Source organism: Chiloscyllium punctatum, chromosome 11 (assembly GCF_047496795.1).
Source record: "Chiloscyllium punctatum isolate Juve2018m chromosome 11, sChiPun1.3, whole genome shotgun sequence".
Classification (NCBI taxonomy): Eukaryota; Metazoa; Chordata; class Chondrichthyes; order Orectolobiformes; family Hemiscylliidae; genus Chiloscyllium; species Chiloscyllium punctatum.
In genome coordinates, this window is record NC_092749.1 from 114,287,463 (window position 1) to 114,303,445 (window position 15,983).

At 43.7% G+C, this 15,983-nt stretch overlaps 2 protein-coding genes across 4 annotated transcripts in view; one reads left to right on the forward strand and one right to left on the reverse strand.

The window, feature by feature from the left end:
* LOC140483357 (ras-related protein ORAB-1) overlaps positions 1–5,864 on the forward strand; it is a 28,021-nt gene extending 22,157 nt beyond the window's left edge. Inside the window, exons 5-6 of the mRNA XM_072581556.1 lie at positions 2,592–2,723; positions 5,107–5,864. Of these exons, the coding sequence (XP_072437657.1) occupies positions 2,592–2,723; positions 5,107–5,304 (330 nt within the window). The 3' untranslated portion in view covers positions 5,305–5,864. The remainder of the gene's footprint in view (positions 1–2,591; positions 2,724–5,106) is intronic.
* Positions 5,865–8,929: 3,065 nt separating this feature from the next.
* LOC140483356 (centrosomal protein of 68 kDa-like) overlaps positions 8,930–15,983 on the reverse strand; it is a 32,144-nt gene continuing 25,090 nt past the window's right edge. For all 3 annotated transcript variants that reach the window (XM_072581553.1, XM_072581555.1, XM_072581554.1), the window contains exons 4-7: positions 13,683–13,805; positions 12,294–12,390; positions 10,819–10,985; positions 8,930–9,115 (exon numbers count right to left, since the gene is read on the reverse strand). In XM_072581553.1, the coding sequence (XP_072437654.1) occupies positions 9,053–9,115; positions 10,819–10,985; positions 12,294–12,390; positions 13,683–13,805 (450 nt within the window). In that variant the 3' untranslated portion in view covers positions 8,930–9,052. The remainder of the gene's footprint in view (positions 9,116–10,818; positions 10,986–12,293; positions 12,391–13,682; positions 13,806–15,983) is intronic.

The window sequence follows — 15,983 nt, forward strand, 5'->3', positions numbered from 1 at the left end:
ATTTGAGCCACAGGGTGGTTGGGTTGGTTGGTCCGGGTGTCCCAGAGATGTTCTCTGAAACGTTCCGCAAGTAGGTGGCCTGTCTCCCCAATATAGAGGAGACCACATCAGGTGCAGCGGATACAGTAAATGATGTGTGTGGAGGTGCAGGTGAATTTGCGACGGATATGGAATGATCCATTGGGGCCTTGGAGGGAGGTGAGGGCACAAGTTTTGCGGATTTTGGGCAGGAGGTAGAAACGGGCGGTGCGGGGTTGTGGGACTGAGGTTGGAGGCTGTGGATGGATAACCTCATCACTTCAGGGGATCTCCCATCCACCACCTCTAACCTCATAGTCCCACAACCCAGCACCGCCCGTTTCTACCTCCTGCCCAAAATCCACAAACCCGACTGCCCCGGCCGACCCATTGTCTCAGCCTGCTCCTGCTCCTGCCCCCACCAAACTCATCTCTGCATACCTCGACACAGTCCTGTCCCCCTTAGTCCAAGATGTCCCCACCTACATTCGGGACACCACCCACGCCCTCCACCACCTCCATGATTTTCGCTTCCCTGGTCCCCAACGCCTTATCTTCACCATGGACATCCAGTCCCTGTACATCTCCATCCCCCATCACGAAGGACTCAAAGCCCTCCGCATCTTCCTTTCCCACCGAACCAACCAGTACCCTTCCACTGACACCCTCCTTCGACTGACTGAACTGGTCCTTACTCTGAACAACTTCTCCTTCCAATCCTCCCACTTCCTCCAAACCAAAGGAGTAGCCATGGGCCCTCGCATGGGCCCCAGCTATGCCTGCCTCTTCGTCGGATATGTGGAACAGTCCATCTTCCGCAGCTACACTGGCATCACCCCCCACCTTTTCCTCCACTACATTTATGATTGTATTGGCGCTACCTCGTGCTCCCACGAGGAGGTTGAACAGTTCATCCACTTTACTAACACCTTCCACCCCGACCTCAAATTTACCTGGACCATCTCAGACTCCTCCCTCCCCTTCCTAGACCCCTCCATTTCTATCTCTGGCGACCGATTCAACACAGACATTTACTACAAGCTGACCAACTCCCACAGCTACCTAGATTACACCTCCTCCCACCCTGCCCCCTGTAAAAACGCCATCCCATATTCCTAATTCCTTCGCTTCCGCCGCATCTGCTCCCAGGAGGACCAATTCCACTACCAAACAACCCAAATGGCCGCCTCCTTCAAAGACCGCAATTTCCCTCCAATGTGGCCGACGATGCTCTCCACCGCATCTCCTCCACTTCCCGCACCTCTGCCCTTGAGCCCCGCCCCTCCAATCGCCACCAGGACAGAACCCCACTGGTCCTTACCTTCTACCCCACCAACTTCCGGTTTTATTGTATCATACTCCATCATTTCCGCCACCTCCAAACGGACCCCACCACCAGGGATATATTTCCCTCCCCACCCCTAACAGCATTCCAGAGAGACCAATCCCTCCGTGACTCCCTCGTCAGGTCCACACCCCCCACCAACCCAACCTCCACTCCCGGCACCTTCCCCTGCAACCGCATGAAATGCAAAACTTGCGCCCACACCTCCCCCCTCACCTCCCTCCAAGGCCCCAAGGGATCCTTCCATATGCGTTGCAAATTCACCTGCACCTCCACACACATCATTTACTGTATCCGCTGCACCCGATGTGGTCTCCTCTACATTGGGGAGACAGGCCACCTACTTGCGGAACGTTTCAGTGAACACCTCTGGGACACCCGCACCAACCAACCCAACCACCCCATGGCTGAACACTTTCACTCCCCCTCCCACTCTGCCAAGGACATGCAGGTCCTTGGCCTCCTCCATCGCCAGACCCTGACCCCACGACGCCTGGAGGAAGAGCGCCTCATCTTCCGCCTAGGAACCCTCCAACCACATGGGATGAATGTAGATTTCTCCAGCTTTCTCATTTTCCCTCCCCCCACCTTATCTCAGTCCCAACCCCCGGATTCAGCACCACCCTCTTGATCTGCAATCTTCTTCCCAACCTCTCTGCCCCCACCCCCTCCCCGGCATATCACCCTCACCTCCTTCCACCTATCGTATTCCCAGCGCTCTTCCCACTCCCTTTATCTCAGCCAGCTTGGCACACCAGTCTCATTCCTGAAGAAGGGCTTATGCCCGAAACATCGATTTTCCTGCTCCTCAGATGCTGCCTGGCCTGCTGTTTCTCCAGCATCACATTTTTCAACCCTTCAAAAAACTGCTCTGCGAACCAAACATTCCCCTCTTCTAAAACAACACATTAGCTGAACAGTCATATCTTAAAGTAGATGTGGTTTGGTTTTGGGTAATTCTTTGCACCAGATGTGTCTCTTTGTGAAAAGAGACAACTCCATTAGATATTTTACCTTTTGATCTGAGCATTTTTGGTCTTTTTGGCTTTTCTTTAAACGAGATTTGGGTTGCGAATCAAAAAGAGCGACCAGTGGAAGTAAACCTCATCATTCTCTTTCAGGCTGGAATCTCTGATCCGGGTTTGTGAAACTGCTCCTGAATGTACCTTTTGGGACGATGAGGAAGAGACGGCTACCTTTTCAAACTATTTTTGTTTCTTTCCTCCAGGAGTCCTTCAACAATGTAAAGCAGTGGCTTCAGGAGATAGATCGTTATGCCAGTGAAAATGTTAACAAGTTATTGGTAGGGAACAAATGTGACCTGACAACAAAGAAAGTAGTGGACTATACAACAGCAAAGGTATGTTGTGAAAAGTCAGTCTCTGATGTTCAACTTAAGGCCAGCATTTCATTGCATTTTCCTGAAACATTAGTAGTGAGGGAAGTATTTGAATTCATATCTGCAAATATGTTGGCAGTACTAGACGATAGCAAGAAATAGCCTAACCTTTAAATACTTAAAAACTAAACTTGACTCTTTAAAAAAAGTTTATCTCTTAAAATTATTGCACTGATAATGGTTTCCATTGTTACATTTGAATAGAGATCTTAAGAGGTGCAGTTAGTAAGTTTGCAGATGACACCAAAGTTGGAGGTGTAGTGGACAGCGAAGAATGTTACCTCAGATTACAACAGGATCTTGACCAGATGGGCCAATGGGCTGAGAAGTGGCAGATGGAGTTCAATTCAGATAAATGCGAGGTGCTGCATTTTGGGAAAGCAAATCTTAGCAGGACTTATACACTAAATGGTAAGGTCCGAGGGAGTGTTGCTGAACAAAGAGACCTTGGAGTGCAGGTTCATAGCTCCTTGAAAGTGGAGTCACAGGTAGATAGGATAGTGAAGAAGGCATTTGGTATGCTTTCCTTTATTGGTCAGAGTATGGAGTACAGGAGTTGGGAGGTCATGTTGCGGCTGTACAGGACATTGGTTAGGCCATTGTTGGAATATTGCGTGCAATTCTGGTCTCCTTCCTATCAGAAAGATGTTGTGAAACTTGAAAGGATTCAGAAAAAAATTATAAGGATGTTGCCAGGGTTGGAGGATTTGAGCCATAGGGAGAGGCTGAACAGGCTGGGGCTGTTTTCCCTGGAGCGTCGGAGGCTGAGGGGTGACCTTTACAGAGGTTTATAAAATCATGAGTATAGATAGGGTAAATAGACAAAGTCTTTTCCCTGGGGAAGGGGAGTCCAGAACTAGAGGGCATAGGTTTAGGGTGAGAGGGGAAGATATAAGAGAGACCTAAGGGGCAACTTTTTCACACAGAGGGTGGTACATGTATGGAATGAGCTGCCAGAGGATGTGGTGGAGGCTGGTACAATTGCAACATGTCAGAGGCATTTGGATGGGTATATGAATAGGAAGGGTTTGGAGGGATATGGGCCGGGTGCTGGCAGGTGGGACTAGATTGGGTTGGGATATCTGATCGGCAGGGACGGGTTGGACCGAAGGGTCTGTTTCCATGCTGTACATCTCTATGACTTTAAGTGTAAGTCTTGCATAAAATTCAAGTGGGAGCCAGTTCAATTTTAGATTTTTAAAATTGACCTACTTGAAGTGTATATTAGATGATATTTTTGGAGTTGCGATAAACCATGGTGATCCATTCCTGGCTTTCCATCCTGTTATATGCCAGCTGTATGCTCATGATGCCAGATTTCCAGCATTTGTCTGCTACCTGTGGGCTATCTGCCCACCAGGATTAGCTATGTGTAATGTATGATGCAGGCTTCTTTAAGCACTGAGGCTTAATTATAATCTTTTAAGAAGCTGCTTAATTTGAACTTTCCTGCACAATTATTTTCTTTGAGATCTGTGCTGGTATCTATATGAAGTCGAAGCAGTGTAATAGTTGAGCATTTCTGCAGTTCACATACTTGATTATCAGCAGTGGTGTTCATGCACAAATTTCATTTGTGTAGTTTTTAAACATTGGTCTCTGAGTGGCCCAGGCTTTAATCCTATAAACTTGACCTCTGCTAACCAAATCCTATTCCCCCATCACTCCTGTGTTTTCTGCAGTGCATTGTCCCCCCCGGTGCCTGTCACTGTCTCAATTTCAAAATCTTCTTCCTGCCTTACAAAAGCCCCCAGATTTATCTCCAGTCCAGCTCTGGCCTACATATTTCTGATTACAACAGTTTGCATCATTTTGGTCATGTGTTCAGTTGCTTTCACTGAGGACCTCAGCATCTCTCTCATTTTAAAAGCTCCTTAAAGTCTGTCTTTCTGTTCTCATTTCCTTTTGTGGCTTTGTGTCAAATTATATGTTTCAGTTGAATTAATGATGCAGTTAATCTGTGTCCTGTCGCCATCTCCCCTGGGTCACTTTGATGGCTTTCGATTAAACACATCCGCTTTTGTCCATGTGTTGCTGTAATCCAATAGAAGGGGCCATTGTCTAGCTTGGATCCTAGCAATTCTGGCTAGTTTCAATATGAAACAATATTTCATAGTTATGCACACTTGGAGCTCTTGGTATTTCTAATCCAAATATCTGTTTTATTGTAATTGTGCATGTTTCATCTTGAACAATGTGCATTATCACACTTCTGTTCCGAAAGAAACTTTCTGTGTTAGTATTTTATCCGTGGTGCCATAGTAAGGTGCACGAGAGTTGCTGCATTGCTATATAAACAACAGTTGTTCTTGCTGAGTAATGATTTCCTCTTATTGGTCAACAGGAATTTGCAGACTCCCTTGGGATTCCATTTTTGGAAACCAGTGCAAAGAATGCAACAAATGTAGAACAAGCCTTCATGACAATGGCTGCTGAGATTAAAAAACGAATGGGTCCTGGAGCTACATCTGGTGGTTCTGAAAAGTCCAATGTAAACATCCAGAGCACACCAGTGAAGCCGTCCAGTGGGGGTTGCTGCTAAGAGCTTTCACATTCTCCTAATAAATTTAATAGGCCCAAAAGTAAGAAACGTTGCCTGAATTGTACTGTATGTAGCCACACTACTACAGACTTGCCCCTTTCCCTTCCAGACACACAATTGGGGACTGAAAAGCCACTATTGGCTGAGATTTCCAACTTGAGACTAACTTCATTTTCAGAATGGTTTTAAACTTTAAAGTGTTGCCAGTCATTAATAATGTGCATAAATCTCATAACCTGTTATCAGATTTTCCTGCGGTCGGTTTATTATAGAAATTGATTTTGTTTATAATGGCATGTTTTAAATGTCAACATTGGATCTGCTCTGAAGATGAAGTTTAGCCATTTCACATCACGCAGCATAAGTGTTTGTCATGTTCATTGACATCAATAAAGTTTAGTGAAATGTTATGTGTCAGATCTGATTTTGCAAGTACTTTCTGTGGAGATACGAGAGAATTACACTGCAGTACCTTCATATTCTCTGCATATAACTTGTGTCTGCAGGATATTGTAACTTGTTGCACATATGTAACATTAAACAACTGAAGAAGTGTTTAATGAATGTTGTACTTTCTAGAATTACTTAGAACTAACACGGTGGCAGAGAATGGTCCACAAAGCTTCACAGCCTGCGAGATAAAAGTGGGCTAAACTGCTGCAGAGCTTTAAATGTCTTAATTATTTATTCTGCATATATCTCATTTGTTGTATCTCAATGTAGATTTGGTTGTGGATGACAGTTTTCAAAATGTAGATCACTGGTTGTTATGATTCCCATTTGCCTTGGAAAATGGCTTGTATTTATAAACTGCATTTGAGAGCACAGGGACATTGCTTACTGAAGAGGTGCTCAAAACAGGTGACATTTTTACAAGTGAATTTCATTTATTTTTGTGGATTTTTAGAAACTGTACATCTGGATACTGATGGGTTGTTCTTTTCTCCAGAAAGTTTGGTAAACAGTTACAGTATATCAGGCATGCTAACTCATTTCATTTTTTAGGACTAGTCTAGGGACCCATATAATTTGAAAGGACTTAATTAAAATATTTTAAGCATGGTTAAGGGTGATTTACTTCAAATTTATTTTTACTCATTCTAAATAAAATGCTTAATGGCACTTTTTCTTCCACATTTCTTTTTATTTTGTATGTATTTATTAATTACATAGAAAACATTATACTTCATTGAGATCATGTATTTCAATCATAACAAATCAATTTCACAGAAACACTGAGACCCACCCAGTCTTTTGGTGTTTACCCTCCACAGGAACAGGCAAATGCAATGTCCCTTCATGGCTGCTTTCTAACCTTTCCCAACTCCTACACTTCTCTGGGCCTGTTCACCCTCCCATGGATTACTTTAAGATTGGAAAACTGTAGTGAGTGGAGTGTCACTGGGATTAGTGCTGAGCATTGACCTGAGGGACTTGATTGACTGCATGCTAAAGTAGCAAAATGTGATGAGGACAACATGTCAGCTATGGATAGTTTGTGAAGGAGGGGGAAATTTAGCAGGTGGGTTATTTTATGGAAAGTGAGATTGTTTACTTTGGCAGGATGGAGATGAACTGTAACTGCAGAATGTCCTTTACGTGAATCTGAAATATTGTGTGCAAGTACAGCAAGTAATTGGGAAGGGAAATAGAATGAACGGGTGGTCATTAATGGAAGGGCCATGGAGTATAAAAACAGTGAGGTCTTGCTGCATTTATATCAGACATTGGTGAAACTACATCAGAAATATTATGTCTGCCATTGGTCTTGCTACTCTGGGAGGGACATGTTTGCATTGGAGGTTATTCAAAGAGGCTGACCAGGTCCTCTACTGAGGACAGGGTGAGGAGGTTGGACCCTGTACTCATCAGAGTTTAACAGAATGAAAGATGATGCTAATAAGTTTCCCTTCATGGGGAAACTTAGGACTGGATAAAGAGAAATTACTTTTAGATGAAGCATTTCTTTTGAGGGTTGTTGGTCTTTGACCCAGACCCTGCATTAAATGACTCTGCCACAGTGAGAGTATACAAGGCAGAGTTAGGTCTTGGATCCACAAGGAGTTGAGGGGTGGAGAGGGTGACAAAGAAGTGGAGGCTACCATCTTACTGAATGGTGGAACAGCCTTAATGGAACAGCTCTGACTGGTTTATATCTTTCCACCATTGTTTTTTCTGTCCAATCCCAACGTTCTGTAATTTTGTCTTTAAATTTCCATTTTTCTCCTCAATACAGCATTTGATCCCCCTATTTTAATGGCTCCTTCAAGTCAGTCAGCTTATGTGAAGGATTTTGGCATTGTGCAAGACTGGCACAGAAATACAAGTTGCTGTTTGACCTTCTCAAAGGAGGCCATGTCAACAGTCAGTAACATTAAGCTGTGTAACCTGTGAGCCCTGAGTAACACAGTGCCAGCCTCCCTTTCACTGGCATCAAGTCCCACTTGGTGTCTTTTTCTGATCACTTGTGTAACTATTTTTTGCTTTCAGCTCAAACAGGAATTCTTTCGTGCAAGAATAACAGTTGGAGGGAAGTCATGCTATAATCTTGCATGTCATCTTCAGTCATCCACTTTCTTACTATAAGTCTTTTAGAATGGGTGTGACCTTTTGCTGGATATTATTGCAATTCCCTCACTGTGTGGGTATGTGGGAATGGAGATTTTTGCTATTGTTTCTGGATTAACTGCTTAAATGTTCGGCTTTGGAACCCAGGTTCACACCAAGTTGCAAACACTGATACCTATCCATGAATCCAAATTCAGCTCCGATCTGTTTCACTATTCAATAAGATCATGGCTGGTATGATGTGGGCCTTGGTTCCACATTCCTCTTGCTAATAACAGATTATCTTCCACTTGTTGCAATCCACAAACTTGCTAAAACAATTTAAACTATATGCACACTGGTTACTTAAGATAAGTTTTAATTAACACTACAGTGACAGCAAGTTACTTTCTAGACACGTCATTTTACGAAGTTTAGAAAAAACTATCTAGTCAAATATGATTTGTTTATTGTATCTACACCACCTGTAGAACTTCACTGCACTCATCCAGTCACGTTTTACCTGAATTAACAGACAGGTTGCTTATACTCCGTGTTGAACCTTGACTTGGTCAATCAGGCTTCTTATTGGGCAACAATAGTCACTTTTTTTCTAGTCAGACTGAGGGTTATCCCTCTGTTTGTACTATGGAAATTATGGAGTGAAACTGGTTCAAATGAATATCTGTATAGTCAATCCCTATTCTGTTATTTTGTGCTTTTGAATTTTTCCTGTAGCCACCAGCTTATGGAAGTAGGAGTGGGGAGAGGACTCGAGCAATATTTCCCCCTAACTGTGGGCGGTGATAGTACTCTACATCTCAATAGGAGGAGGAAGTCTTGTCCATCTAGACGTCATGTATACCCCAGTATGGACTGCAACTTGCAGACCTTTCTGTAGGAGATCTCTCTGTAATTCACAACATTTGATGCAGTTACTGATTTTCTTCCATTTGTCTTGGAGGCGAACAAGAATTTTTTTTTGTGATTTGAATTTGACCAGATTGAAAGTTTAATTATCAATAAAAGTAACCAAGTATCATAAAACAAATAGATTAATTACAGGAGGTATAAACACTCATTGATCATTACTTTTTATTTTTAAAAAAAGTGTAAAATTAAGCCAATAATTTTGCAGAACAAGTTCTTCCCAAACTTGAATTAAAAGAGTCATCACCCTCTCACTACTCCACCAGCCCTTTCAAACTAGATCATCCATATTCGTGTGGTTTGATGCATCATGTTCCTCAACATCACTTGGCATCTGGAAAAACAACACACAGTCATCAGGTTTCTCCGTGGATCTATTCTGGAAGTACTCTATCCTGTAAACAGAGCTTTAAAATTAAGACTTCCAGAATACACAGTGGTCTTGATGGGATAGGTCAGTAGTGCACATCAATCAAAGGTTAGTGTAAAGTTGACTCAAGTTTCTGAGCCCTATACATACATTTAAATATGAAGTAACATTGTGCTGACATAGTTCAGTGAATCATGTGATGGGAAACACTGAAACTGACACCAACATCCTGTTTCTTCCAGGCCAGCAATTACAGGAATGATTAGTTCCAATGTAAATGGCCGTGTACTACACTTTTAAAGACCATACCTTTAGCCAAAACATCACTGAAACCAGAAGGAAACGAACATTTCAAGTGAAAACCAGAATCCACAAGCCTGCACAAAATCTGATGCAGTTTTGGAAATATGAGAAGCATTGCTTTAAAAAAAATATTTAAATGGAAAATAATCTGTCAGTGATTAAAATAGAGTTTACTTGATAGTGCATTGTTTGAAATTCTGGACAAATTAAATTCACAACCGCTAAATCAGTTCAAATCCACACCCTCAACTTTTAGTAACATTAAATATCCTTCAGTGTTTGAAAGCTTCAAATGACTGAACAGGAAAGGAATTGTTTGCTTTCAGCTATCTCCGAGTTATGCAAATATTAACAGCATTTTAAAAGCAAAACAACCAAGCGTTTGACAAAAGAGTATGGAGTAAATTATTTGTAAAGCCCACATCTAAATTCCAGCAACAATTCTAATTCTGACCAAAAATAAAGGTTTAATTTACAAATAAGTGAAATGTAATTTTAATGCCACATTTTCTTGTTTCCTCATTTTCTTGTAGACTGCTCCACAGATATGGATGAACTAGCTCAAGGCTCCATGATGCCCTCAAATAAAATAGTTTGCAGGAATTACTTATAAAAAAAGTTTACAAACTGTTTGTACTTTAACAATGCAAAACTTATACAATTACATTTCTACCACAGGGGTTTACTGAGAAGTGAAAAACCCCAGTTATGTGTTAATTTGGCTGCAATGTCCTCATAGCTCCTCCTAGTTAAGCATTTAAATGTCCCTTCATAATCACACAGGAAGTGCACATTTACTGTTAATAATAGAAGGTCATGGAAAGGATTCAGTCCCACTGAAAGCTAGCTTTAATAAAAATCATGAAATCATTATCAATCATTGCAAAACAAAACCCCTCTGATTCACCAATGTCCTTTAGGGAAGGAAATCTGATCATAGCTGGTTTAGACTACACGTGACTCCAGACTCACAGCAATGAGGTTGACTCAACTGCTCTCAAGGCCAGAATTGCTGCTGTAGGACACTATCAGCAGGTTTGCTCAGTTGACTGGATGGTTGGTGAATGATGCCAACATATCGATAGTAGTGGCTACTGGAGTGAACAACGCTATCAACATGGGTTCAAATCCCATACCTGCAGAGGTTACCATGAAAGATTCTTCTCAACCTCCACCTCCACCTTCACCTTCCCCTCCCCCTCCCGAGGCATGGTGACCCTCAGATTAAATCTCCACCCATCATCTCTCTCTCGGTCCAGTCTGACTATGGTGACTTTTACACCTTCTATAATATTAACAGTAAATGAGCAGAGCTCTTTTAATTCAGCAATTTATAAAAGATTCAAGGTGAAATTATTCTTTACCAATACTGACTGCCTTTCCAAACCAGCAGATACGAATTCCTGTTGCTTGGTCTCCAAATCATCTTTCACCTTATCCATAGTAGCAAGAATCGACAAGTACAGGTGGGTAGCGTGCCCATTCAGCTGCTTGGATTGTCTGGAGATTAATTCAAGTGTCTCCTTGAGAACTAAACCGGGTGCAGAAGGAGATCAGAGAAGCAGCAATGAATGTCGCAAGCATAGCTAATCAATACACAAATAAAACCTCACAGATGCTGGAAATTCAAATCAAAAGCCAAAAGAAATGTTGGGAGATACTCAGCAGGTCGGGCAGCATCTGTGGACAGAGACAGACAGCATGAAATGCTGGGTCAAACATTTCAGGCCAGCGAGCTTTGATCAGACCCCAAGTATTAACTCCTGCTTCTCTCTGAACCAAAGAAATACAGTTAGCACTTTGTGTCTGATGCTGCCAGATCTGCTGAGTTTCTCCAGCATTCTCTGTTTTGATGACTCGTAGGAGATCGCTTTAAAATTTGAACATCATGCTGGAAGTGCACACAAAATTGAGCAGAATTTTAAGAAATTATTTTATGTCGTGAAAATCATTCACACATTTGGTAAATGTTGGAATAAGTGTTTGGTCATCTCTGATTGAGATTTCATTTTCATTTATTGGCTCTTTGTGAAACACCTTTGAATGTTTTCTAGATTATGCAAACTGTTGTGATGTTTAAAACTGAAGAATGATGATTCTATCACCAGTTAATTCTTGTAAGACAGAAGATTGATTTTTTTTTAGAAAAAAGGTTTCAATAAGAAGTTGATTTATTATTTTGCTTCACTGTGTTATTTCACAGCCTGAGACAAACTGACCATCCCAGCAGGAAAGCGAGTGACACATCACTAACACACAGAAAGCATTCTCCCCGTGTCTGCGTGGGTTTCCTCTGGGTGCTCCGGTTTCCTTCCACAGTCCAAAAATGTGTAGGTTAGGTGAATTGGCCATGCTAAACTGCCCGTAGTGTTAGGTGAAGGGGTAAATGTAGGGGAATGGGTCTGGGTGGGTTGTGCTTCGACGGGTCGATGTGGACTTGTTGGGCCGAAGGGCCTGTTTCCACACTAAGTAACCTAATCTAATCAGTCAGTGAATCACTTTACTTCGGAGATAGTTAAAATTGAGTGGGACAAGGGCAATCAGAGAAGCATAACCAAAGGAGTTAATTACTGCTGTGTCAGCATCTCACTGAATATCAGCAGAAAACTTAAGGGGGTTGATTGGCCTTGTCCCATTCCTATTCAATTCATGCTTTAAACCAGTACCAACCGACAGTACCTAAGGAGAGGGAACAACAATGACCCTTTTGCTTTGAAAAGAGTAAAAGGTAGAATCCTCTGCCAATAATGTTTGGTTTTACGAGTCATTCTGAGGGGGAGAGCAGATAAAGGGAGTTGTAGATGAAGTGCAGAGTTCCGTGCTCCTGAAGGATTTATACCTGGCGTGGCACTGCTCATCGAGTGGAGCAGGTATTCTCCGGATTTTAGCACACTCGCAGTCAGCTCCCGGTGTTCCTTAATGTCATTCCTGAAAGCCTGTGAGGGAGGACACACAAAACACATTCCACCATTGCATTCACTTTCCAGCAGATCAATGTTTTATTCTGTAAGAGCACAGTCTACTCACTTGGTGACTGATCATTTAATCTTAACGTCACACACTCCCTCCCCCCACCATCTCCCCTCACCCTCTCACACTCCCCCCCTCCACACCCTCACATACTCTCCCCCCGCACCCTCACACACACTCCCCCCGCACCCTCACATACCACATCCCCATCTCCCCTCTCACACACACTCCCCCCCCGCACCCTCACATACTCTCCCCCCGCACCCTCACATACTCTCCCCCCGCACCCTCACACACACTCCCCCCGCACCCTCACATACTCTCCCCCCGCACCCTCACATACTCTCCCCCCGCACCCTCACATACTCTCCCCCCGCACCCTCACACACACTCCCCCCGCACCCTCACATACTACATCCCCATCTCCACTCACCCTCACACACACTCCCCCCCGCACCCTCACACACCACCACCCCACCTCCCCCCGCACCCTCACACACCACCTCCCCCCCACACCACCTCCCCATCTCCCCCCACCCTCACTCTCCAACACCCTCACACACTCTCCCCCCATCCTCACTCTCCCCCAACACCCTCACACACCACCTTCTCCACATCATCATACCACCTCCCCCCACACCCTCACATACTCTCCCCCCACACCCTCACACACCACCTCCCCATCTCCCCCCACCCTCACTCTCCCCCAACACCCTCACACACCACCTCCCTATGATTGACTGAGACCTGGCGATAATGACATTTGTCTCCGCTAATGTGTACCCTTCACACGATCCTCTGCAGAAACTCACCAAAGATCCTCAGACAGCACCTTTCAAACCCACAAACAGTTCCATCCAGAAGGACAAGGGCAGCTGATCCATGGGGACCCCACCCCATTCAGGTTCCCCTCTAAGCCACTCCCCATCCTGACTTGGAAATATATCGCCGTTCGTTCACTGTCGCTGGGTCAAAATCCTGAAATTCCCTCCCTAAGGCCAGCACATGGACTACAGCAGTTCAGGAAGGCAGCTCACCCCCACCTTCTCAAGGGGCAACTAGGGACAAGGCCCCAGCCAGTGACACCCACACCCAAACGTGAGTAAGAAACCGGAGATCCCAGTCTGACCTGAGATGACCTTATTGAATGGTGGAGCATGCCTGGGCAGTGGAGAAACATTTTGCTTACATCGACGATTGGTAACAATCTTAATTTTTTAAACCACAATGTGCAGTTTGATGGAGGGGAGCTGCTTACCATACATTTATCCAGGGAAGCCTTGATACTGTCCATTGTGGGCTGTGGTGGGATCCAGTTATCTGTGGTCTCTGCTACTTCATACAACCACTGGACCATTTCTTCAAGTTTAGTGCTAAAGCTCTATATGAACAAAAGAGCAGATCAGTCACATACAATTACAGAGAACACAAAGATGATTTGGATGGGAGCACAAGAGGTGCAGTTAGTAAGTTTGCAGATGACACCAAAATTGGAGGTGTTGTGGACAGCGAAGAAGGTTACCTCAGATTACAACAGGATCTGGGCCAATGGGCTGAGAAGTGGCAGATGGAGTTTAATTCAGATAAATGTGAGGTGCTGCATTTTGGGAAAGCAAATCTTAGCAGGACTTATACACTTAACAGTAAGGTCCTGGTGGGTGTTGCTGAACCAAGAGACCTTGGAGTGCAGGTTCATAGCTCCTTGAAAGTGGAGTCGCAGGTCGATAGGATAGCGAAGGCTGTGTTTGGTATGCTTTCCTTTCTTGGTCAGAGCATTGAGTACAGGAGTTGGGAGGTTATATTGCAGCTATATTGGATATTGGTAAGGCCATTTTAGAATATTGCATGAAATTCTGGTCTCCCTACTATAGGAAGGATGTTGTGAAACTTGAAAGGGTTCAGAAAAGATTTACAAGGATGTTGCCAGAGTTGGAGCTATAGGGAGAGGCTGAATAGGCTGAGGCTATTTTCCCTAGATAGTGAAGAAGGCGTTTGGTATGCTTTCCTTTATTGGTAAGAGTATTGAGTACAGGAGTTGTGAGGTCATGTTGTGGTTGTACAGGACATTGGTTAGGCCACTGTTAGAATATTGCGTGTAATTCTGGTCTCCTTCCTATTGGAAGGATGTTGTAAAACTTTGAAAGGGTTCAGAAAAGATTTACAAGGATGTTTCCAGGGTTGGAGGACTTGAGCTATAGGGAGAGGTTAAATAGGCTAGGGCTGTTTTCCCTGGAATGTCGAAGGCTGACCTTATAGAGGTTTATAAAATCATGAGGGGCTTGGATAGGATAAATAGACAAGGTCTTTTCGCTGGGGTCGGGGAGTCCAGAACTAGAGGGCATAGGTTTAGGATGAGAGGGGAAAGATATAAAAGAGACCTAAGGGGCAACTCTTTCACGCAGAGCAGTACATGTATGGAAGGAACTGCCAGAGGAAGTGGTGGAGGCTGGTACAATAGCAACATTTAAAAGGGATTTGGATGGGTATATGAATAGGAAGGGTTTGGAGGGATATGGGCCAGGTGCTGGCAGGTGGGACTAGATTAGGTTGGGATATCTGGTTGGCATGGATGGGTTGGACCGAAGGGTCTGTTTCCATCCTGTACATCTCTATGACTCTACGACACAGCACAGAAAAAGGTCATTCAGCCCATCCCATCCATGCTGGTGTTTATACACTGCTCTGCCTAGGACCATAAGAAACTACAGAGAGCTGTGAACACAGCCCAGTCCATCAGACAAACCAACCTCCCATCCATTGACTCCATCTACGCTTCTCAGTGCCTCAGGAATGCTGCCAACATCAAAGAGCCCTCCCACCCAGTGATACTCTCTCCTAACCAGAAGATATAAAAGCTTAAACGCACAAGCCAACAGATCAAAAACAGGTTCTTCCCCGCTGCAATTAGACTTCCTGAATGGATGTCTCAAATATTAAATTTAATAATGATCTAGCTCTTCATGCACCTTCTCTTTCACTGTAAGTGTATTCCTCGCTCTGTTCTCTTACCCTCATGCACTTTGTACTGCACACAACACAAAACCTTTCACTGTACTGAGGTACAAGTGACAATAATAAATCAAATCCAATCAAGTACTCTGTATGAGACCGGCCCCTATTCCATCTGACTTATCTCAGCCTGTCTTACTAACCCTTTTACTCTCACCCAGTTGCCTATTTTCATTTTGAAAGTATCAGAGCTGTTTGCCACATCCACATCCTGTAGTAGTGGGTTCCACATCCTCCTTACTCTCTGAGAAAGGTAATCTCTCTGTATTTCCCCGCTGAATATATTTGTACCTTGGTTGTATTTACAAACCCTAGTTTATGGTTCTCTAGCAGGTCAAAAGACTCTCTCAATACTGACCCTGTCTAACCACTTCAGAATGTTACATTCCACTTCAAACTCTAAAGCCTATTTAAAAAAAAGTAAACTTGCTCAATCTTTAATGAAACAAACAACTACATAAACTGAAGATCTGAAACAGAAACAGAAAGTGCTGGAGGAACTCAACAGGTCTGCCCAGTCTTTCACAGTTCGAAGCAATTAGCAAAGTCA